The sequence below is a fragment of the Panulirus ornatus genome, chromosome 19, assembly GCF_036320965.1.
Source record: "Panulirus ornatus isolate Po-2019 chromosome 19, ASM3632096v1, whole genome shotgun sequence".
NCBI classification, from domain to species: domain Eukaryota; kingdom Metazoa; phylum Arthropoda; class Malacostraca; order Decapoda; family Palinuridae; genus Panulirus; species Panulirus ornatus.
The window spans coordinates 21637244-21661557 of record NC_092242.1 but is presented as its reverse complement, the minus strand read 5'-3'; the positions used below and the strand labels follow the sequence as shown (position 1 = coordinate 21661557).

The following is a 24314-nucleotide window of genomic DNA, read 5'->3' as shown; positions in this document are numbered from 1 at the left end:
GTATCATCAGCGAACAACAACTGACTCACTTCCCAAGCCCTCTCATCCACATCCTGGTACTTCCTCATACAAGTCTCCTTTCCAAGCACACTTACTCTCACCACTCTCTTCACCCCAACATTCTCTCATCTGAAAACCTCTACAAATCTTCACCTTCGCCTTCACAAGATAATGATCAGACATCCCTCCAGTTGCCCCTCTCAGCACATTAATATCCAAAAGTCTCTCTTTCACATGCCTATCATTTAACACATAATCCAATAATGCTCTCTGAACATCTCTCCTACTCATGTATTTTTTTTTTTTTTTTTTGCTTTGTCGCTGTCTCCCGCGTTTGCGAGGTAGCGCAAGGAAACAGACGAAAAAAATGGCCCAACCCACCCCCATACACATGTATATACATACGTCCACACACGCAAATATACATACCTACACAGCTTTCCATGGTTTACCCAAGACGCTTCACATGCCCTGATTCAATCCACTGACAGCACGTCAACCCCGGTATACCACATCGATCCAATTCACTCTATTCCTTGCCCTCCTTTCACCCTCCTGCATGTTCAGACCCCGATCACACAAAATCTTTTTCACTCCATCTTTCCACCTCCAATTTGGTCTCCCACTTCTCCTCGTTCCCTCCACCTCCGACACATATATCCTCTTGGTCAATCTTTCCTCACTCATTCTCTCCATGTGCCCAAACCATTTCAAAACACCCTCTTCTGCTCTCTCAACCACGCTCTTTTTATTTTCACACATCTCTCTTACCCTTACATTACTTACTCGATCAAACCACCTCACACCACACATTGTCCTCAAACATCTCATTTCCAGCACATCCATCCTCCTGCGCACAACTCTATCCATATCCCATGCCTCGCAACCATACAACATTGTTGGAACCACTATTCCTTCAAACATACCCATTTTTGCTTTCCGAGATAATGTTCTCGACTTCCACACATTCTTCAAGGCTCCCAGGATTTTCGCCCCCTCCCCCACCCTATGATCCACTTCCGCTTCCATGGTTCCATCCGCTGCCATATCCACTCCCAGATATCTAAAACACTTTACTTCCTCCAGTTTTTCTCCATTCAAACTTACCTCCCAATTGACTTGACCCTCAACCCTACTGTACCTAATTACCTTGCTCTTATTCACATTTACTCTTAACTTTCTTCTTTCACACACTTTACCAAACTCAGTCACCAGCTTCTGCAGTTTCTCACATGAATCAGCCACCAGTGCTGTATCATCAGCGAACAACAACTGACTCACTTCCCAAGCTCTCTCATCCCTAACAGACTTCATACTTGCCCCTCTTTCCAAAACTCTTGCATTCACCTCCCTAACAACCCCATCCATAAACAAATTAAACAACCATGGAGACATCACACACCCCTACCACAAACCTACATTCACTGAGAACCAATCACTTTCCTCTCTTCCTACACATACACATGCCTTACATCCTCGATAAAAACTTTTCACTGCTTCTAACAACTTGCCTCCCACACCATATGTTCTTAATACCTTCCACAGAGCATCTCTATCAACTCTATCATATGCCTTCTCCAGATCCATAAATGCCACATACAAATCCATTTGCTTTTCTAAGTATTTCTCACATACATTCTTCAAAGCAAACACCTGATCCACACATCCTCTACCACTTCTGAAACCACACAGCTCTTCCCCAATCTGATGCTCTGTACATGCCTTCACCCTCTCAATCAATACCCTCCCATATAATTTACCAGGAATACTCAACAAACTTCTTCTTTCTTTCGTACTATTCGCCATTTCCCGCATTAGCGAAGGTAGCGTTATCAACAGAGGACTGGGCCTTAGAGGGAATATCCTCACCTGGCCCCCCCTCTCTGTTCCTTCCTTTGGAAAATTAAAAAAAAAAGAAAAAAAAAAATGAGAGGGGAGGATTTCCAGCCACCCGCTCCCTCCCCTTTTAGTCGCCTTCTACAACACGCAGGGAATACGTGGGAAGTATTCTTTCTCCCCTATCCCCAGGGATAATTTGAGCACTCACTCTTATCCCCTTTGCCTTTGTACAATGACACTATGCACGCATTCCGCCAATCTCAGGCACCTCACCATGAGTCATACATACATTAAATAACCTTACCAACCAGTCAATAATACAGTCACCCCCTTTTTTAATAGATTCCACTGCAATACCATCCAAACCTGCTGCCTTGCTGGCTTTCATCTTCTGCAAAGCTTTTACTACCTCCTCTCTGTTTACCAAATCATTTTCCCTAACCCTCTCACTTTGCACACCTCCTCGACCAAAACACCCTATATCTGCCACTCTATCATCAAACACATTCAACAAACCTTCAAAATACTCACACCATCTCCTTCTCACATCACCACTACTTGTTATCACCTCCCCATTTGCACCCTTCACTGAAGTTCCCATTTGCTCCCTTGTCTTACGCACTTTATTTACCTCCTTCCAGAACATCTTTTTATTCTCCCTAAAATTTAATGATACTCTCTCACTCCAACTCTCATTTGCCCTCTTTTTCACCTCTTGCACCTTTCTCTTGACCTCCTGTCTCTTTCTTTTATACATCTCCCACTCAATTGCATTTTTTCCCTGCAAAAATCGTCCAACTGCCTCTCTCTTCTCTTTCACTAATAATCTTACTTCTTCATCCCACCACTCACTACCCTTTCTAATCAACCCACCTCCCACTCTTCTCATGCCACAAGCATCTTTTGCGCAATCCATCACTGATTCCCTAAATACATCCCATTCCTCCACCACTCCCCTTACTTCCATTGTTCTCTTATGTATATCTCCTTTTAAACTAGGTAATCCCAATCACCAGTCTTTTTTCAGCTCACAAATCTACAAGCTCTTCACCATTTCCATTTTCAGCACTAAACACCCCATGTACACCAATTGTACCCTGAACTGCCACATTACTCACCTTTGCATTCAAATCACTATAACCAGGTCTCGTGCATCAAAGCTGCTAACACACTCACTCAGCTGCTCCCAGAACTTGCCTCTTATGATTTTTCTTCTCATGACCAAATGTGTGGACACCAATGATCAATCATCTCTCATCATCCACTTTCTATTTCTCCCATATCAGTCTAGAGTTTACTTTCTTACACTCTATCACATACTCCCACAACTCCTGCTTTAGGAGTAGTGCTACTCCTTCCTTTGCTCTTGTCCTCTCACCAACCCCTGACTTTACTCCCAAGACATTCCCAAACCACTCTTCCCCTTTATCCTTGAGCTTCATTTCACTCAGAGCCAAAACATCCAGGTTCCTTTCCTCAAACATACTACATGTCTCTCCTTTTTTCTCATCTTGGTTACATCCATACACGTATAGACACCCCAATCTGAACCTTCGAGGAGGATGAGCACTCCCCGCATGACTCCTGTTTCCCTTTTAGAAAGTTAAAATACAAGGAGGGGAGGGTTTCTAGCCCCCTGCTCCCGTCCCCTTTAGTTGTCTTCTACGACACGTGAGGAATGTGTGGGAAGTTTCCTTCTCCCCTATCCCTAGGGATAGGGGAGTTATCCTATATATTATTGAACAGGCTGAAACAGGTCATCAGAGCTATAGGCAACATGACATCATTGTAGAATGTAAATATATAGACTTTGGTTTGTTTTATGAAAGTTTATGCATGAGAGAACTAGAGATACTGTGATACTATGGTGAATCAGGATTTTTTTCTTCTTACAGAGACTTTAAGCTTACAATACATATAACTTCCATACAGTGAGGACCATTCCATCTCTAACACCCCCCACTGACTCCACTGTTTCCTGGGAATCCTTCAAGTTCATATTCATCATTTCATGAACTGCATTCCATTTTTTACTTCCATTTCCTTCTTAGCTTGTACATTATTTTCAGCTCTGGTTTTCGAAAATGCATTTTTTTTTACTTCATGGATGACTTGGTTCTTATTGTTTCCCCAGTTGTTTGTTGCTTGTGGTCATTTTACTTAAAGGCTCCACTTACTGTACCTGGGTGAGATTTCTCTTCCTCATCCAAAGATATTTTGTTGCCAGACTGCAGTATTAAAGTATTTTTATGTAGTATTCTGTCTTTCTGCTTATTTTCCTCAGAAAAATACATTTCAATGGCTTTAGTGTCTCGAGTTGGCCAAGAACAGTAATTTATTTATATTTGGTTCAAAATTAACCTCACTTAGTATCTCTAATTATGGTGCCATTTGCCAGTTTGTGCCAGTCAGTTCAAATTTCCACCTGATTTTATTCACTCTACTAATTTGCTCTTAATCATTGACCTGCCATAGTTCCCAAGGACTAGTGGTGTTATGATGCTCCCAGTTACCAGGAATGGTTGTTGCTTTCTTTCAGGTTCATTATAACTGAAAATATATCCCAGTTTTCAGTCAGAATTTTCATTTCATTGAGTTGCCTGTAAGCTTATTTTCCCATTCTCTTCTGTTGAACACCTTACTAAATTTGTGTGTGCTTATTTTACCATTCTCTTCTGTTGAACACCTTACTAAATTTGTGTGTGTGTGTGTGTTTGTGCGTGTTTATACACAGTTTTGCTTATATATCAACAAAAACAGTGCACACAGCACCAGGGCCTCTGAGAGGAATTTTATCAGGGGTATAAAGTTTCTTTCGGATCCCCTTCCCTTATCCATTAGTCATCCTGTTTTTATCCACTATGGTTTTATTCCATAAGCTGTAAGGCCAAAAAGGGTATGGAAGATGAGAAAGGGGTGGAATGGATTGCTATGTAGATTTTCTACATTTTCTGAGATCCCAGGAAATTCCCGGGCCCCCTTTTGTAACCCCCCCCTTCCCCTTCTATCAGAGGCACTGCTGGGCACAAAATGAGAATTTTATTACTGCACATATAGTATGATGAGCATAGAACTGCTTAACTGTTGAAAGAAAATCAAGTATAGCTAAGTATATTTCAGTTATGAATGTTAGAGAACAGATTAGGAATTGAATACAAGAGAAGTATTTTGTGTAAGTAAATTATATGAATAAAGAAGAGTATCAGTTTATGAATCTCTAGTTTTGGAGACTATTTCTGTGGCCACCCCCATGAGGGAGATCCAGTTGGAACAGACATGAGAGAGAGAATGCTTTATTTACTCAATCATTTCCATTACCATGGCAATGAATTAAGGGTAACAAATGTAATAGTAGACATGAATTAATTGATCAATGAGTTGTAATCAGCCTAAAATGCATGCTATTAAGACTGATTATATGAATGGAGACAAGATGGTGTTGAGTTAGGTTGAATTATAAGTTGAAGAGAGTTGTTATTCCATGTTTTCAAGGCTTGCCATGCTAACCCACTCATTGTTGCAGGTGCTAAGTGTGCCTAAGTGAAATCAACTGAGTGTTTCCTGAAACTGGTGTTTAAAAGTATTACATGCATTAGTTAGATTGCACTTTCTGGACCCATGCAAAGTGTGGGAAAGGTGTGTAGGTATTTGTTGTTGATAGAAAAAGATGTTTGAGTTTTCAGTGATGGTCCCTCTTTTCCCCCAGTTTGCTCAGTGAATTAGCTTTCACATGTTCTTGTAAAATTTTCCATTTGTAATTGCATATGATTTCAAGCTGATAGCCTAAACACCTGAAATGATTTAAATGACCAAGTTTTCATTTACTTAATGTAGGAAGTTGAAATGATATGGAACAAGAATACAACGGCTGGAGCAGGCAGTAAGAAAGGAGGAACATGTTACAATCCCTGGATGGAGCATGAACTGTCAGACAAAAGCATAGCTGATTCTGTTGAAGCATTGATTGGTGCCTACTTGCTTGTTTGTGGTAGTGAGACAGCCATTAACTTCCTTTCTGAGTTGGGTGTGTGTTTCTTCAGAGTAAGTATATATTTTTGTTACATTATTATTTTAGTCTTTCATTACCAATTTCCATTACCTATAAAAAGAAAAAATGTTTGGTTGTTGAATATAACACAGACCAGATAAATATTTGCCTAGCGTTCAATCTAGAAATGATCCTACGTTTTAAGAATGTTTTAGTTTTATAATTGCGTTACCGAAATGCCTTATAGTAACATATTGTTTTTTGTGTTTTAGTTCTTATTTACCAGAAAGGTCAAAGCTTTAGAGGAAAGAATTGATTTATTCCTTAATTCCCTGAATGGTCAAAGCTTTAGAGGAAAGCATTGATTCATTGTTTATACTTTTCATCTTCACTTAAATGATACAACTCTCTTCCTGAAGAGTATCTGTATCCCTGCATAGAAGTATTTTACCTGTATGACATTACTTGCATGTAGCACTCTACATACGCTTTGTGAACAATACCACAACTCTTCTCTGCCACTCATATGGTTGTCAATCTGAGGATTATGAAAGCCGGCAAGGCAGCGGGATTGGATGGTATTGCAGTGGAATTTATTAAAAAAGGGGGTGACTGTGTTGTTGACTGGTTGGTAAGGTTATTTAATGTATGTATGACTCATGGTGAGGTGCCTGAGGATTGGCAGAATGCTTGCCTAGTGCCATTGTACAAAGGCAAAGGGGATAAAGATGAGTGCTCAAATTACAGAGGTATAAGTTTGTTCCTTGCACTACCTCGCTAATGCGGGAGACAGCGACAAAGCAAAATAAATGAATAAATAAATAAGTTTGTTGAGTATTCTTGGAAATTATATGGGAGGGTATTGATCGAGAGGGTGAAGGCATGTACACAGCATCAGATTGGGTAAGAGCAGTGTGGTTTCAGAAGTGGTAGAGGATGTGTGGATCAGGTGTTTGCTTTGAAGAATGTATGTGAGAAATACTTAGAAAAGCAAATTGATTTGTATGTAGCATTTTGGATGTGGAGAAGGCATATGATAAAGTTGATAGAGATGCTCTGTGGAAGGTATTAAAAATATATGGTGTGGGAGGCAAGTTGTTAGAAGCAGTGAAAAGTTGTTATCAAGGATGTAAGGCATGTGTACGAGTAGGAAGAGAGTAAAGTGATTGGTTCTTGGTGAATGTTGGTTTGCAACAGGGGTGCATGATGTCTCCATGGTTGTTTAATTTGCTAATGGATGGGGTTGTTAGGGAGGTGAATACAAGAGTTTTGGAGAGAAGGGCAAGTTAAGGTGGCAATAGAGTCACCATAACAAGTGAACTCCAGTGCCACTTCTTACCCTTTAGTGCTTCTCCATTAACAGGTCACTGGCAGAGGGCAACTCTAGCACAGTGTATGCTGAGGCTGCTCCCTAATGTTCCTACTGACTACATCAGTCGAATGCTACTACCAAATACTTTTACTTAATACGTCTACCTAATGCTTCTGCCTAAATGCTCCTACCTCCTATTTCTGTCTAATGCCCCTACCATTTTGCAAAAAGGCAATGCTAATGCATAGTGCTAACCACAGGAAAAATTAGTTATGAAGAATAAGCTGTGTGTTAAATGTTATCAAGTGTTACAAATGACAAAGGGGGATTGTTCATTTGTGGACAAATTGCCAGTTGTCCATGTGTCAGTGAGGCAAAAAGAAAAGATAGCTGACTCACTAAGCAGATGTCACTAACCCTCCCAATACCCAGGTGGGTAGTGCTTGTAATGTACCTCCCTGGTCGTTGGCTGCCTACCAACTACTACCTACAGCATCGTTATCAACCACATCTTATGCTTTCTCCTGATCCATTGATGCCACATACAAACCCTTTTGCTTTTCCAGTATTCCTTACACACATTCTTCAAGACAAACACTGGACTCACATCCTCTACCACTCCTGTTAAATCACATTTTTCCTCCCTAGTCTGATTCTCTGTGCATGTCACCACCCTCTCTGCCACCACTTTTCCATACAAATCACCAGGTTGCTCACCAAACATATACCTCTGTAATTCAAACATTTACCTATGTTCCCATTGCCCAAATATTACAGTGACATTATAAATGCATTCCACCAGTCCCCAGGTACTTCATTCATACATGTGTTGAAAATCCTAACTAATCAAATGACAGCTCTGTCTTCCCCTTTTATAAGAAATTTAACTGCAGTATCATCCACTTTAGCTACCTTGCCACATTTTATCTTGTACAAAGCTTTCACTATCCATCTGTTCTCTTGTCATTACTCTTTCACATGGTACACTTCCCTAACTTAAACTCTCTTCATCATCTTGCCTATCATCAAACACATTCAGCAGTCCCTCAGAGTCCTCACTTCATCCTCTTCTTATCAGTCTATTTCCTTTTCCCCATTTGTCTCCCTCATTAATTTTCCCATTTGTTATCTTTCTCACACAATTAACCTTCCTCTAAAACATTTTCTTATTTACTTTGAAGTTTGCTGATACTCTCTCACTCCAACTCGTTTTTGCCCTTTTTATAGTCTGCTTCTTCCTCTTGACTGCCTGGCTGCTTCTGTGTATTTTTCTCCAGTTGCAACTGGAACAGTCAGCATTGTCACTCCTTTCTTTCTATGAGTTGTAGACCCAGGGAGTATCGACTTGCTACTTTGAAGCTTTCATTTGAAGTGGCTTCTAAACTGTCATTGTCTGAAGTTGTGATTATCATGTTGAAGTTGTTACCAGTATCAGTAGTGTCTCACTATGTATGATGTTAACTATAGTTTCGATATACTAACAAGTTATTGCAGTGTAACTCTTTCCTGTCCATTGCATGTGAATCTGAGAGTATAAGCTCATGAGTTTGAAGTCAAACATGGGTGAACAGAGGCATTCAGTCAGCTTAGGCAGTGAGATCATGCCAGTAATCCTTCAAAACCATTGATACTTTGATTTTGGTATTGGTGTCATTTTGACCTGAGTAGAAATAATAGAAATTCATAATTGGAAGTATCTTTTGTTAAAGACTTTTCATGAATGATAATACCCACTACTTGATGATGATTTAACTGCTAGAGGTGTAATCACCTTAGGCAGGGTTAGTAGAAAGGTGACGGTGGTGGGAAGGAAAATGCAGTGTGAGGGGTAGAGGAAAGTGAAGTATGATATGTTGGGCCTGCTTCTGATAATCCTAGATGTGTTGGGCCTGCCTCTGATAATCCTTGCATGAAGCAACAGATTGAATACGTTTGCAAAGAAAAGAAGTAAGACAACATTAGTGATGTTATTTATTAACCTTTGTTTAGGTTGTCTTTTTTTTTATAGCACTTCACTGGTTTCTTCTAGTTCTCTTCTCTGCCCACCACCCCAGTTTTTATACCCTGTGGTTTAATTATTCAAATGCAATAGATAGATTGTATTACTTTAACAAATTTCTTTCTACATGCTGGTCCTATTCTACACTCACTGTATTATGAATATAGAATGATACTTATTTAATATACAGTCCATGTAACAACACAGAATGATAATTTCCTAAAGTTTTAAAAATCCTGCACCCTATATGAATGAGTGTTCATACATGGTTATGAATTTCTCATTGATGTTATATTCATTACTCAAACTTCATTGGTTTCCTTTAATGTTGAACATGTGATGGGAATTCACTAAGGAAAAAGCACAGCATGATGTAAGATGTCTGGAAAAATGGGGCAAAAGGTAAGCTTTTTCATGGAAAGATGTTTTGTGGTGATGGCCGTCACAGTGGGGTTGGTCACATATTAACTCAGAGTTGTCATGAATGATTCATACAGATATCGAGTTTGTTATTGATTGGTGAGATTACAAGAAACTTATTTTATTACTTTACCCTGTAGGTGAGCTTTGAAACAACTTACTGAATGTACCTGATGCCATCATACTCAACTTACTAACAATATGAATAATATGTGGGAAAGTGACACAGTGTCCATTATCTGGCCAGCCAACATTTTATTCATACTTATTTTACCAGTTATTTGTTTTGTCTGTGATACTAATCTATGATCTATCACACCCCGCATATTAAAATCACTAGATGAACTTGTATAGATCATGTTTCTTACCATGCTGTGGCGAACATTTTCATGCTTTAGGTATTGCGGAAATCTAGCACGGACCTGACCTCATTTTATAATTCTACATGAAACAGCAGACAGGATGTAATAATTTGTTTTTGCTGTATCCAAACCAGACCACCATCACAATATAGTATCTACATCCCCATGATAAAGATTGCTTTCTCACCACATCAGTGCACCTGTGCAGTATTGACCTCACCCCTTCTGACATCATAAGATCTCACTGTGCATACCACCACCCTATAGCAGACACCATACTTTTATTACAGGCTGAAAACTGTGAAGTATTACATGAAACATAATATGTGCTGCAAGATGATATTTTTTTTATTCATTGTTTAAAAGTGTTTCACAGCTTCCTGGGTACTTATATTGAAAAGAGAATGGTTAACTATTCAAATGTATCCTTTACCTACTACATAGGCTAGTGACATTTGCTTCTGTGGATGGAGGGAAGGACATTGACTATGATTGTATGTGTGCTTGTTTGCTAATTGTAGGGGAGGGGAGGATAGCTGCATTATCATCAAATATTTTAGACCTTTAGAAGCTGGGAATAACATCCAAATTTGTGATTAAGATCACTCTTATCAGTTTTGCTTAGTCCTACTACTTTTCATATTTGTTTCATAGAGTATTTCATTGTATGTAGGTGTCAGCTATCACTACTTTTCTCTCATTCCTCCTAACATTGTTACCATGTTATCTCCTCACACAGCAGCCACAGTAGCCTCCCATTTCCTTACCCCAGGCCACTAATGAAAGCTTCAAAGCAATGAATCGATATTCGCTGAGTTCACACCAAATGGACAGAGATGACTGACAATATTGACCGTCTTGGTTGGATGTGGAGGCAGCTGTACATACACTCTTTCGTGTCTGTACTATCCTATATGTACGCCAATCTTATCCTCTCTCATAAGAAACTTTATTATTTCGCAACATACCTTTATATTGTATTGCTACTTTCTGTAATATAACTACAGTATAGTTTACTTTGCCTCAAGAGAGTACGTACTATTATGGGTACCTACAAGAAAATTTTGCTGCTGGGACAGCGCTAGAGAGTGGTGCACAACACATCTTGCTTGTTAAGTAATGGCATTTCTCTTAGCTGTAGTGTTATCATCCAACTTGGGTTCATCTGTAACTGACTTCAACCTTAGATCTGTCCTGATTTTGATAGCTCTGTATCTTCCCTCTTATCTCTTTATCTTCTCTGCTATGAGGCTTTCAAATTTGAAATAATATTATCATAAACTTTCTGCTTTATAGTATAAAGCAATTATCATTATGTAACATTCTCCTTGTTTTTCCATACTATGCAGTTTAAGCTCTTTTAGCTCATGCTAATTCATATGCTTCAGTCCAATCAGTTGTACTTGTGAAGTGTTTCTCTATTCTAATTTGCTAATTTCTGTCTGTTTAGCTGATGACCAAACAGTACAGCACTATTCTGTTTTACTTCTTACATGTACATAGAACAATTTCATCATCACCTTCTGTCTTGTGATAGTTCTCATTATCACACCACTCATTGTTTGGCTTGAAAGCATTGTCTTTATGATATGCGATTTGAATTCAAGTATTACATTTGCAGCAACTCCCAGATCTTTGACAATTTTTTTGCTCATAATTTCTTTCCCTGTCAGTCCTTTGGATAAGCTGTTAATCTCTCCTAAACATTTTTGCTCAAATTTCCCTATTGAATTCCATCAGGTTCTCCTCAGGCCATTTTGATATACTTTACTATCCATGTCTCCTTGTAGTTTCGCTTCCTCTATGTATATGCAATATGATAATTCCAGGGAATTTTGCTGCCAGTGCTGTTTCATGATGCACACCTGAAAGAGCATCTTCAGAATGAGACATAGATCCACTTGTCACTACCCTGAATTTTTAATCTATTCTTAGTTTGATTCAGGTATTTTTTATTGTAATACTTTTTAGTAATACTCCATAATTCACTTTGTGAAATGTGTTTGCAAAATATAGATAAACAGTGTCCATTCTCTTCCCTTGTGTTAATGTTTCATAGATGTCATTATAGTGCTTTACCTGGTATAAATCTGTGCTGTCCTTCATTGGTTTAATTGTTTCCAGTAAAGTGCCTCCTTCAGTACAATAGTGAAAGGTGTCACTATTGTCATGTTTGTCTTCTTGAGAAGTATAGCTGGAATTCCACCTGCTTCTGGTATTGAACTCTTAAAAGTTGGTTAGTTGCTTCAGTTATGTCCCTTTATGATACAATTATGTCTGTAGGGGCTTGTTAGTCATACCTAAAGTGCCTGCTTTTATTTACTGAATACTTACTCATACTGATTGATTAACATTCGGTAGAAACAGTGAAAAGTTTTTATGTGTGAGTTTTTGTGTTTGTGTGTAGCAAAAGAGCTGTAAGTCATACCAAGTGAAGATGGGTCCATGTCATGGGTATGTGGTGTTACCATGACCGTTTGATATATTCATAGATAGGGTGGTGAGGGAGGTGAATACAAGGGTCTTAAAGAGAGGAACAGGTTTGTAATTTCTTATGGGGGAGAGGGCATGGGAGGTGAGTCACTTATTGTTTGCATATGACCTGATGCTGGTAGCGGATCTGAGTGAGAAACTGAAGTCAGTTTATGAGTTTGGGAGAGTATGTTAAAAGAAAATGTTGAGAGTAAATGCAAATGGAAGTCAAGTTATCAGGGTTAGCACTGGAGAGAGATTGTTAAGCCGGAGTGTGAGTTTGAATGGAGAAAACTTAGAGGAAGTGAAGTGTTTAAGACACCTGAAAGTGGACATGGCAGCAAATGGAACCATGGAAGTTGAAGTGGGTCATAAGCTTGGTGAGGGGATGAAGGTCTAAGGAGCATAGAGGAATGTGTAGAGAGGGCCCTACTTAGGAGGGCATAGATTGGTATATTTGAAGATATATAATCCCTGACGATGTTGTATGGAAGTGATGTGTGGGCTCTCGATTAGAATGTAAGGGAGAGGTAGAATATGGTGGAAATAAGATTTTTGAGGACAATATGTGTTGTGAGGAAGGTTGATTTAGGAGCGATATTGTAAGAGAGAGGTGTGTAATACAAGAAGAGTACAGTTGAGAGGTGTGAAGAGTGTGCTGAAATGGCTTGGACAGATGGCATAAATTTGTGAGGATATGGTAACGATGAGGGTATATATTTCTGAAGTGGATGGAACAAAGTGAATGGAACAAAGTGGATGAAACAAAAAATGAAGGGAGGGACTGAATTGGAAATGGAATGATGCTGTAATATGCTTTTAATGCACAGAGACTTAGTATGTAAGGCATGCATGGGATAAATTGAATTGGATTGTTGTGATATGCAGGGGCTGAACTATGGTATATGAAGCTGCTGGAGAAACCACAGAAAAGAGTGTGGGATATGGTTGTGGATAGCGGGCACATGACAGCTAGAGAATGGATGTGAACAAATGAGACTTTTTCTTTGTTTGCTCCAATCAAAACCTTCCTAATGCAAGAGATGATGAATAAGTATAGAAGGAAATAAAGAGTATTTTTGCTGAGCTTTGTAACTGAGGGATTAGAGCCACATTCCATTAGTTATTAATTTCTCCTGGGTTGAGAGTCATCTTTTGTGATTTCTTCTGAGGTGGTTTTGGATTAACAGTGTCTTTAAAGATTATGTATTGATACTTAGATGTTTAGAATTTCAGAAATCAGGAATCCACCTTTTTCTGTTTTTAAGTAAGAAATATGTTTCAGGATGAGTCTTTAAGGAAGTCTCTCTTTGAAATACCTTCGCCACAGCTAAATAATGAAGAGTGGGCAAAGACTGAGCTCTTGAATTTATACTACCGAGCATGCCTGGACCGTTTGGAAGAAAAGATACACTATGAGTTTCGAGACAAAGGTTATATTGTACAGGCTGTAACACACACTTCCTTTTGTCAGAATAAGGTAAGACTTAAGATAAAGATTTACATTTTTGTCATAGACTTTAAGGAAGAAATTATAGAGAATATCTGCCTACAATACCATTGATGAGATTTTGCCAGCACTAACCTCTATATACACACCTCGACAATGCATTACGCGCTGTGGAACCAGTGGATAAAAATAAAGATAAACCATTCTCTTGTTTTATTCATATATAGTTTTGATAAGTAATTGGCTTCCCTTTCCTCTTTATACATTCTTGAAGGCATGAAGGCACCAATTCTGCCAAGTTCTTGAAAATTTGTGGGTCCAAATTGTCCCACTCTTCATGAATGGCTGCCTTAAGCTTGGGGACACTGCTAGTATCCTTCCTGAAATTTGGCACCTAATTATTCTCTACCAGTTCTTTATTGGATTAATATCTGGGCCATTTCCAGACTAGTCATTGATGAAGTGGATTCCATAGTCAGTAAGCCAATACTTTACAGATTTTGTTATATGACAAGGAGTGCCATCCTTCTTGAACACGTCTGCATGGCACTTCTAAAAAGTCTGGTAAATAGCCTATCAGTAGCTGGAGGTAGTTGTGCTGATTCATGGTTTGATGTTTGGGCAGTATAACGAGGTCACAAATTCCATAATGAGAAAAAACCTAAACTATAAGAGAATCAGGGTATTTAACACTACTGAAAGTGTACTTGAGATCAAGAGGGCCACTTCTGGGGCGCCGATAAACATGCAACTCAATTCCCAGTCGCAGAAAAGATGCCTTCGTCACTCCATAGGATATGCTTCCACTTGGTCTTTTCCCATTAAAGGTATGTCTTGGCAAAAACTATCCTAGAATGCCTCTGCATAAGGGTGAGGAGGGGCTTCTTTCAGGCGTGGTGGGAGCTGAAGTGCAGGATGTCATGGATGCATCGATGAACGGTCCTTACTGACACTTCACCAGTCAGTCTTGGGTTTTTTCCTTTAATTCCTGTGCTGACAGATGTGAATTAGCTTTTAGCTGACATTTCAGGACAATTAGTGTGCATGGTGAATTCACGTCTTCCAAACCTTCCCAGGTCTTCCCTTGTGCGCTGGTGTTGCCTTTCCTCCACTGATGCGAAATCTTAATGTGCATATCTGAATTGATTGGACACTAGCACTGACAGTTCTCAATATTTCCTTCACTGGCTTCTGTGCCTTTTACTTACTAATAATTGATGGTATTTGCTCTTTTGTCAAGTCATTTCGCTTCCCCATTGTGGCTAGAGAGCATGAAAACCTTTGGCAGTAGGGTATTGGAAGGGGACAAACTCAGGTAGACCATCAACATTTATAAACTTCCTACTAATGATAAATGACAACTCGCTGTTGTTTCTCTGGGTATCTCATAGCTTTATCCCTCTCATTAAGCCTAATGCTAGGTAACGAAAAAAACTTCAGTGCTCTGGCTGCGAGGGATAGTGAGCCAGAATTGGTCATAGGATTATTTGTCGGCCCTCTCGTGCATAATGCAACGTCAAGGATGTGTATATTGATTGACAGTATTGATTATCTCCATCGTCATGCACATTGTATCAATCTGTCTATATCTCTGATGCCTGCAATCAGGGAACTCCTGTTAAGTGGTTGGCATTAGCAAAAGAGTGTCCACTTGTCCCTAACCTTACATGTCTCCCTTGCATAAAGCATTCCATGCATTCTTCTCCCATATCTATCCCTCTATGATTATCATTATTCATCTCGAAAAAAATTATTAGCTATTAATCAAGGATTTCTTTGCTTATTTTTGTACTTGTCCCATGTAGATTTATTTTTTGATTTTGAAGGATTTTGAATAACCTTTCTATCACTCGTGATAAGCTATTTCAAATTTTTGTTTGAGACACTTTTAGTCAGTTCCATGGTATAATACACTGCAGACTTGATTGCTTTGTTTTGTCTTTGCTGAAATGGTTTTAGAGCATATATGTTGTTTTTGGCACGCGCTCACTATGCTACCATTTATAGATTATCAAGAATTTTTCTCTTCTTTCAAGTTTGTATGAGTTTCATTTAACCTCTCATGATATTTCAGATGTACCATTCTCCTGATTTTATTTATGAAGTGCTTCTAAATTCTCCTCAGCATATTAATTTCATATTTTCTTTTTTGACAATATAATACAGCAGTATTCAGACATTTCCATATGTTTGTATTGAACAGCTTTATCATCTTTGTATCTCATTACCTGTTTTATCATTGTATGTAATTACCTGTTTTATTGGTTTGGGGGAATTTTACACTCCAGAGGCTTCATCTCTTCAACCATTTCTCCCTTTATACAATATTTCAAACTTTTGTATGCTATATGCATTTACTATCTCTAAATTCAGTGTATTCCATTCATCCACTAATCTTTGACAAAAAAGTGCTTCTTTACATAATTTCTAACAAGTACCTTCCTTCTCTAATTTCATTTTATGGCCTTGAGTTTTTCATTCTCAGCATCATTTTAAGATTTGTTCTTTGTCTATATCATAAATCTGATTGATAAACATAAAAATTATGATCACCTCTGGTGGGCAAAGTTTAGTCCTCTAGCTTTTCCCTGTAACTCAGCTCTGTTGATATTATTAACTTTATTTTTGTCCTTCTGACCTTTCTGTTAGTTCTTTGTGCTTCTTTAGTGCCATAACCAAGCTTGAGAAGCATCTTCAAATTTTGGAAAAATGTATGACTTGAAGAGCTTGCTGGTCATTTTCTTATCCATATCCATATACTTTAGTGCTGTTTTAACATTTACCTGCGAATTGTTTGCCTCCTTTGCTATTCTCCTGATGTGGGACTCTAGTTACAGTTTAGGGACGTTTTCAACTCCCAAATCCCTATCACATGCAGATTCCTGCTGTTTATTTCCTTTGAGATAATCTTCATATTGAGGCCATCTTTCTCAGTGTCCCATCTATAGGCTTTATACATGTGATAGGGTTGAATTTCATGAACTGCATATCAGACCAACTTTGGAGTTTTTTGAGATCCCCTTGTAAGTTAATGCAATCCTACTTACGTTTTACGTGTCTCATGACCTTGTTATCATATGCATACATCTTCAGGTAGGAGTCCAGTCCATCTGGCACATATATTACAAAAGTCAAGAAGAGCAGTGGTCCCAAGACAGAACCCTGATGCACAGCATTTTGAGAAGGCTCCTCTGACTTTCATCCTTTGTTCCTTTCCACTTTGATAATCTTTTTATTCATCAGAGGAGTCCCCCCCTTCATTCTTGCTTGAAGATCCAGCCTCTTTACCAGCCTCCTGTGTGGTACTGTCAAGTGTGTTTTGGTAGTCCAGATGCACACAGTCCACTTAACCCTCTCATGTCTAAAACAAAACTCATAAGAGGCTTGTTAAGCATTACCCCTTTCCTTGACACCATTCATTTAAATAGTTTTTTCTGCAAGAAGTCATCCATTTACTTTCTCCTTTGCAGGAAGTATTCCTTAAGCTTTCTGATTATCTCTTTTAGTACCTTACTGACCACTACCTTACTGACCAAAGTTATGAGGGAGATTGCTCTTTAGTGCCCTCCTCAGGCCTTCTTTTGTAAGTTGGTGTGATGTTAACCCTTATCCAATCTCATGGCACTTTACCTTTTTCATATGACATTTTGAACAATGTTTCATGCAGTTTGTCATGCGTATCTGTACAGCTCCTGAGCACACATGGAGAAATATTTTGAGGACCATGGACCTTTTATGGAGTAGTACCCCTTAGTGTTCTCTTTATGACTTCTCTTGATGTTTCAGTGCTTTATTCCCAATTTGATCTCATTGTTGTTATTACTATAGTTATAGTGTCTTTCAATGTGAGAACTTTTGATATTTTGATTAATTTATTTATATTATTTATTATACTTTGTCGCTGTCTCCTGCGTTAGTGAGGTAGTGCAAGGAAACAGACAAAAGAATGGCCCAACCCACCCACATACACATGTATTTACATACACATCCACACTCGCACATATACATACCTATACATTTCAACGTATACATATATATACATACACAGACATATACATATATACATAGGTACATAATTCATACTTGCTGCCTTTATTCATTCCTGTTGCCACCCCGCCACACATGAAATGACAACCCCCTCCCCTTGCATGCATGCGAGGTAGTGCTAGGAAAAGACAACAAAGGCCACATTCGTTCACACTCAGTCTCTAACTGTCATGTATAATGCACGGAAACCACAGCTCCCTCTCCACATCCAGGCCCCACAAAACTTTCCATGGTTTACCCCAGACGCTTCACATGTCCTGGTTCAATCCATTGACAGCACGTCGACCCCGGTATACCACATCGTTCCAATTCACTCTATTCCTTGTACGCCTTTCATCCTCTTGCATGTTCAGGCCCCGATCACTGAAAATCTTTTTCACTCCATCTTTCCTCCTCCAATTTGGTCTCCCACTTCTCTTCGTTCCCTCCACCTCTGACACATATATCCTCTTTGTCAATCTTCCCTCACTCATTCTCTCCATATGACCAAACCATTTCAACACACCCTCTTCTTCTCTCTCAACCACACTCGTTTATTACCACACATCTCTCTTACCCTTTCATTATCACTCCAACACATCCACCCTCCTCTGCACAACTTTATCTATAGCCCATGCCTCGCAACCATATAACATTGTTGGAACCACTATTCCTTTAAACATAACCATTTTTGCTTTCCAAGATAATGTTCTCGCCTTCCCCACATTTTTCAATGCTCCCAGAACTTTCGCCCCCTCCCTCACCCTGTGACTCACTTCCACTTCCATGGTTCCATCCGCTGCCAAATCCACTCCCAGATATCTAAAACACTTCACTTCCTCCAGTTTTTCTCCATTCAAATTTACCTCCCAATTGACTTGCCCCTCAACCCTACTGTACCTAATAACCTTGCTCTTATTCACATTTACTCTCAACTTTCTTCTTTCACACACTTTACCTAACTCAGTCACCAGCTTCTGCCGTTTCTCACCTGAATCAGCCACCAGCACTGTATCATCAGCGAACAACAACTGACTCACTTCTCCAAGCCTTCTCATCCTCAACAGACAGCATACTTGCCCCTCTCTCCAAAACTCTTGCATTCACCTCCCTAACAATCCCATCCATAAACAAATTAAACATATTCTTGCATCATTCTCTGTAATGCATCCTTATGAAAGCTTTAGTCGTAGTAGGAGATCTTTATCTGATGAATTCTGGAAAAGATTTTGATCATTCTCTGCCTTGTCCATAGTATTATTTTCAAAGTTTCTTGGTTCCTCCTTTTGCATCCTACTATTTTCATTTGCTCTCATATACTTTATGAATGCTGGCAGGCTGATGTGCTGCCTGTATGTTTTCCACAGCATGTTACAGAGATCCTTTGCTTTTAACATCTTTTTTTGAACCACTCCCCATACTTCTCTCTGCGCTCCCTGTAGTTGAGGGTGAGACAATCATTTTCCTAATCCAGTATAAAATTTACAGAACCCACTACAATGACCAGTTTACTTACTACTGAACTCCATTTCTCAATATATGTTTAACAGAAGAAAATGTTGGGTTCTGTATAGTTTCCGGTCTGGTCTCATCTCATTTCTTTTTACACACTCATTTACCTCATACTTAGCCAGAAGTATGATATGATTACTTTTTCCACTCGGTGCATCAAATATGACATTCTCAATTTCCTTGCTCTTAGGATCTTGTAATGATAGTATATCAGTCACTCTCTTTGTATTGTTTTATTGACATGCTGATGAGTGAATGTGTTAGCAGCTTTGATGCAGAGACTGGGTTATAGTGATGGGTGAATTGAATGCAAAAGTGAGTAATATGGCAGTTGGGGATATAATTGGTGTACATGGTGTGCTCAGTGCTGTAAATGGAAATGGTGAAGAGCTTGTAGCTTTGTGTGCTGAAAAATGACTGTGATTGGGAGTACCAGGTTTAAAAAGAGAGATATACATAAGAATATATATATGAGTAGGAGAGATGGCCAGGGAGCGTGATTGGATTATGTTTTAATCGATAGGCATGTGAAAAAGAGACTTTTGGATGTTAATGTGTTGAGAGGGGCAACTAGAGGGATGTCTGATCATTATCTTGTGGAGGCGAAGGTGAAAATTTGTAGAGGTTTTCAGAAAAGAAGAGATAATGTTGGGGTGAAGAAAGTGGTGAGAGTACGTGAGCTTGGAAAGGAGAAATGTGTGAGGAAGTACCAGGAGAGATTGAGTGCAGATTGGAAAAAGGTTAGAGGAAATGACAAAAGGTGATTGGGGGAGGAATGGGATGTATTTAGGGAAGCAGTGATTACTTGTGCAGAAGATGCTTGTGGCATGAGAAGCGTGGAAGGTGGGCAGATTACAAAGGGTAGTAAGTGGTGGGATGAAGAAGTAAGATTGCTAGTGAAAGAGAAGAGAGAGGCATTTGGACGATTTTTGCAGGGAAGTAGTGCGAATGAGTGGGAGATGTATAAAAGAAAGAGACAGGAGGTCAAGAGAAAGGTGCAAGAGGTGAAAAGAGGGCAAATGAGAATTAGGATGAGAGAGTGTCTTTAAATTTTAGGGAGGATGAAAAGATGTTTTGGAAGGAGGTAAATAAAGTGTGTAAGACAAGAGAACAAATGGGAACTTCGGAGAAGGGGGCTAATGGGTAGGTAATAAGCAGTGGTGAAGTGAGAAGGAGATGGAGTGAGTGTTTTGAAGGTTTGTTGAATGTGTTAGATGATAGAGTGGCAGATATAGGGTGTTGTGTTTGAGATGGTGTGCAAGGTGAGAGGGTTAGGGAGAATGATTTGGTAAATAGAGAAGAGGTAGTGAAAGCTTTGCGAAAGATGAAAGCTGGCAAGTAGGCGGGCTTGGGTGGTATTGCAGTGGAACTTATTAAAAAAGGGGATAACTGTGTTGTTGACTGGTTGGTAAGGATATTCAGTGCATGTATGGTTCATGGTGAAGTGCCTGAGGATTGGCAGAATGCATGCATAGTGCCAGTGTATAAAGGCAAAGGGGATAAAGGTGAGTGCTCAAATTTCAGAGGTATATGTTTGTTGAGTATTCCTGGGAAATTATATGGGAGGGTTTTGATTGAGAGGGTAAAGGCATGTACTGAGCATCATATTGGGAAAGAGCAGTGTGGTTTCAGAAGTGGTAGAGGATGTGTGGATCAGGTGTTTGCTTTGAAGAATGTATGTGAGAAATACTTAGAAAAGCAAATGAATTTGTATGTAGCATTTATGGATCTGGAGAAGGCATATGATAGAGATGCTCTGTGGAAGGTATGAAGAGTATATGGTGTGGGAGGTAACTTAATAGAAGCAGTGAAAAGTTATCAAGGATGTAAGGCATATCTAAGAGTAGGAAGAGAGGAAAGTGATTGGTTCTCAGTGAATGTCAGTTTGCGGCAGGGGTGCATGATGTCTCCATGGTTGTTTAATTTGTTTATGGATGGGATTGTTAGGGAGGTGAATGCCAGAGTTTTGGAAAGAGGAGCAAGTATGCAGTCTGTTGTGGATGATAGGGCTTGGGAAGTGAGTCAGTTGTTGTTCGCTGATGATACAGCGCTGGTGGCTGAGTTTGATAAAGTGTGTGAAAGAAGAAAGTTGAGAGTAAATGTGAATAAGAGCAAGGTTATTAGGTTCAGTAGGGTTCAGGGTTGAGGTAAGTTTGAATGGAGAAAAACTGTAGGAAGTGAAGTGTTTTAGATATCTGGGAGTGGATGTAGCAGCGTATGGAACATGAACATGGAAGTGAGTCACAGGGTGGGGGAGGGAGCAAAGGTTCTGGGAGCGTTGAAGAATGTGTGGAAGGTGAGAACGTTATCTTGGAGAGCAAAAATGGGTATGTTTAAAGGAAGAGTGGTTCCAACAATATTATATGGTTGCAAGGCATGGGCGATAGATAGGGTTGTGTGGAGGAGGGTGGATGTGTCATAAATGAGATGGTTGTTGAGGACAATATGTGGTGGGAGGTGGTTTGATCAAGTAAGTAATGAAAGAGTAAAAAAGTGTGGTTGAGAGAGCAGAAGAGGATATGTTGAAATGGTTTGGTCGCATGGAGAGAATGAGTGGGGAAAGATTGACCAAGAGGATATATGTGTCAGAGGTGGAGGGAACGAGGAGAAGTGGTAGACCAAATTGAAGGTGGAAAGATGGAGTGAAAAAGATTTTGAGTGATCAGGGCCTGAACATACAAGAGGGTGAAGGGCGTGCAAGAAATTGAGTGAATTAGAATGATGTGGTATATCGGGGTCGACATGCTGTCAATGAATTGAACCAGGCCATGTGAATCATCTGGGGTAATCCATGGAAAGTTTTATGGGGCTTGGATGTGGAAAGGGAGCTGTGATTTTGGTGCATTACGCATGACAGCTAGAGACTGTGAATGAATGTGGCCTTTGTTGTCTTTTCCTAGCGCTACCTCGCGTGTGCATAGGGGTAGTGGGGTGCCATTTCATGTGTGGTGGGGTGGCGACGGGAATGGATGAAGGCAGCAAGTATGAATGTGTACCTGTGTATATGTCTGTGTATGTAGAGTTGATAGAGATGCTCTGTGGAAGGTATTAAGAATATATGGTGTGGGAGGCAAGTTGTTAGAAGCAGTGAAAAGTTTTTGTCGAGGATGTAAGGCATGTGTACGTGTAGGAAGAGAGGAAAGTGATTGGTTCTCAGTGAATGTAGGTTTGCGGCAGGGGTGTGTGATGTCTCCATGGTTGTTTAATTTGTTTATGGATGGGGTTGTTAGGGAGGTGAATGCAAGAGTTTTGGAAAGAGGGGCAAGTATGAAGTCTGTTGGGGATGAGAGAGCTTGGGAAGTGAGTCAGTTGTTGTTCGCTGATGATACAGCGCTGGTGGCTGATTCATGTGAGAAACTGCAGAAGCTGGTGACTGAGTTTGGTAAAGTGTGTGAAAGAAGAAAGTTAAGAGTAAATGTGAATAAGAGCAAGGTTATTAGGTACAGTAGTGTTGAGGGTCAATTCAATTGGGAGGTGAGTTTGAATGGAGAAAAACTGGAGGAAGTGAAGTGTTTTAGATATCTGGGAGTGGATCTGGCAGCGGATGGAACCATGGAAGCGGAAGTGGATCATAGGGTGGGGGAGGGGGTGAAAATTCTGGGAGCCTTGAAGAATGTGTGGAAGTCGAGAACATTATCTCGGAAAGCAAAAAAAGGAATAGTGGTTCCAACAATGTTGTATGGTTGCGAGGCGTGGACTATGGATAGAGTTGTGCGCAGGAGGATGGATGTGCTGGAAATGAGATGTTTGAGGACAATGTGTGGTGTGAGGTGGTATGATCGAGTAAGTAACGTAAGGGTAAGAGAGATGTGTGGAAATAAAAAGAGCGTGGTTGAGAGAGCAGAAGAGGGTGTTTTGAAATGGTTTGGTCACATGGAGAGAATGAGTGAGGAAAGATTGACCAAGAGGATATATGTGTCGGAGGTGGAGGGAACGAGGAGAAGAGGGAGACCAAATTGGAGGTGGAAAGATGGAGTGAAAAAGATTTTGTGTGATCGGGGCCTGAACATGCAGGAGGGTGAAAGGAGGGCAAAGAATAGAGTGAATTGGATCGATGTGGTATACCGGGGTTGACGTGCTGTCAGTGGATTGAATCAAGGCATGTGTATGGGGGTGGGTTGGGCCATTTCTTTCGTCTGTTTCCTTGCGCTACCTCGCAAACGCGGGAGACAGCAAAAAAAAAAAAAAAAAAAAAAAAATATGTATATGTATGTATATGTTGAAATGTATATGTATGTATATGTGCGTGTGTGGGCATTTATGTATTTACATGTGTATGTGGTTGGGTTGGGCCATTTCTTTTGTCTGTTTCCTTACACTACCTCGCTAATGCGGGAGACAGCAACTAAGTATAATAAATAAATGAATATACTGTAAGTATATCTTGGAGAGCAAAAATGGGTATGTTTAAAGGGATAGTGGTTCTAACAATATACGGTTGTGAGGCATGGGCTATAGATAGGGTTATGCGGAGGAGGGTGGATGTGTTGGAAATGAAATGTTTGAGGACAGTATGTGGTGTGAGGTGGTTTGATCGAGTAAGTATTGAAAGGGTAAGAGAGATATGTGGTAATAAAAAGAGTGTGGTTGAGAGAGCAAAAGAGGGTGTATTGAAATGGTTTGGTCACATGTAGAGAATGAGTGAGGACAGATTGACGAAAAGGATATATGTGTCAGAGGTGGAGGAAAGAAGTGGGAGACCAAATTGGAGTGGAAGGATGGAGTGAAAAAGAATTTGAATGATCAGGTCCTGAACATACAGGAGGGTGAAAGGCTTGCAAGGAATAGAATGAATTGGAACAATGTGGTGTACTAGGGCTGATGTGCTGTCAGTGGATTGAAGCAGGGTATATGAAGTGTCTGGGATAAACCATGGAAAGGTCTGTGGGGCCTGGATGTGGAAAGGGAGTTGTGGTTTCAGTGCATTAAACATG

General features: G+C 39.8%; 1 protein-coding gene across 1 annotated transcript in view; it reads left to right on the top strand.

Annotated features, from left to right (window-relative positions):
• Nucleotides 1–24314, top strand: part of Dcr-2 (Endoribonuclease Dcr-2) — a 173398-nt gene that overhangs the window by 79783 nt on the left and 69301 nt on the right. The window contains 2 exon segments of the mRNA XM_071673744.1: nt 5674–5880; nt 13678–13872. Of these exon segments, the coding sequence (XP_071529845.1) occupies nt 5674–5880; nt 13678–13872 (402 nt within the window).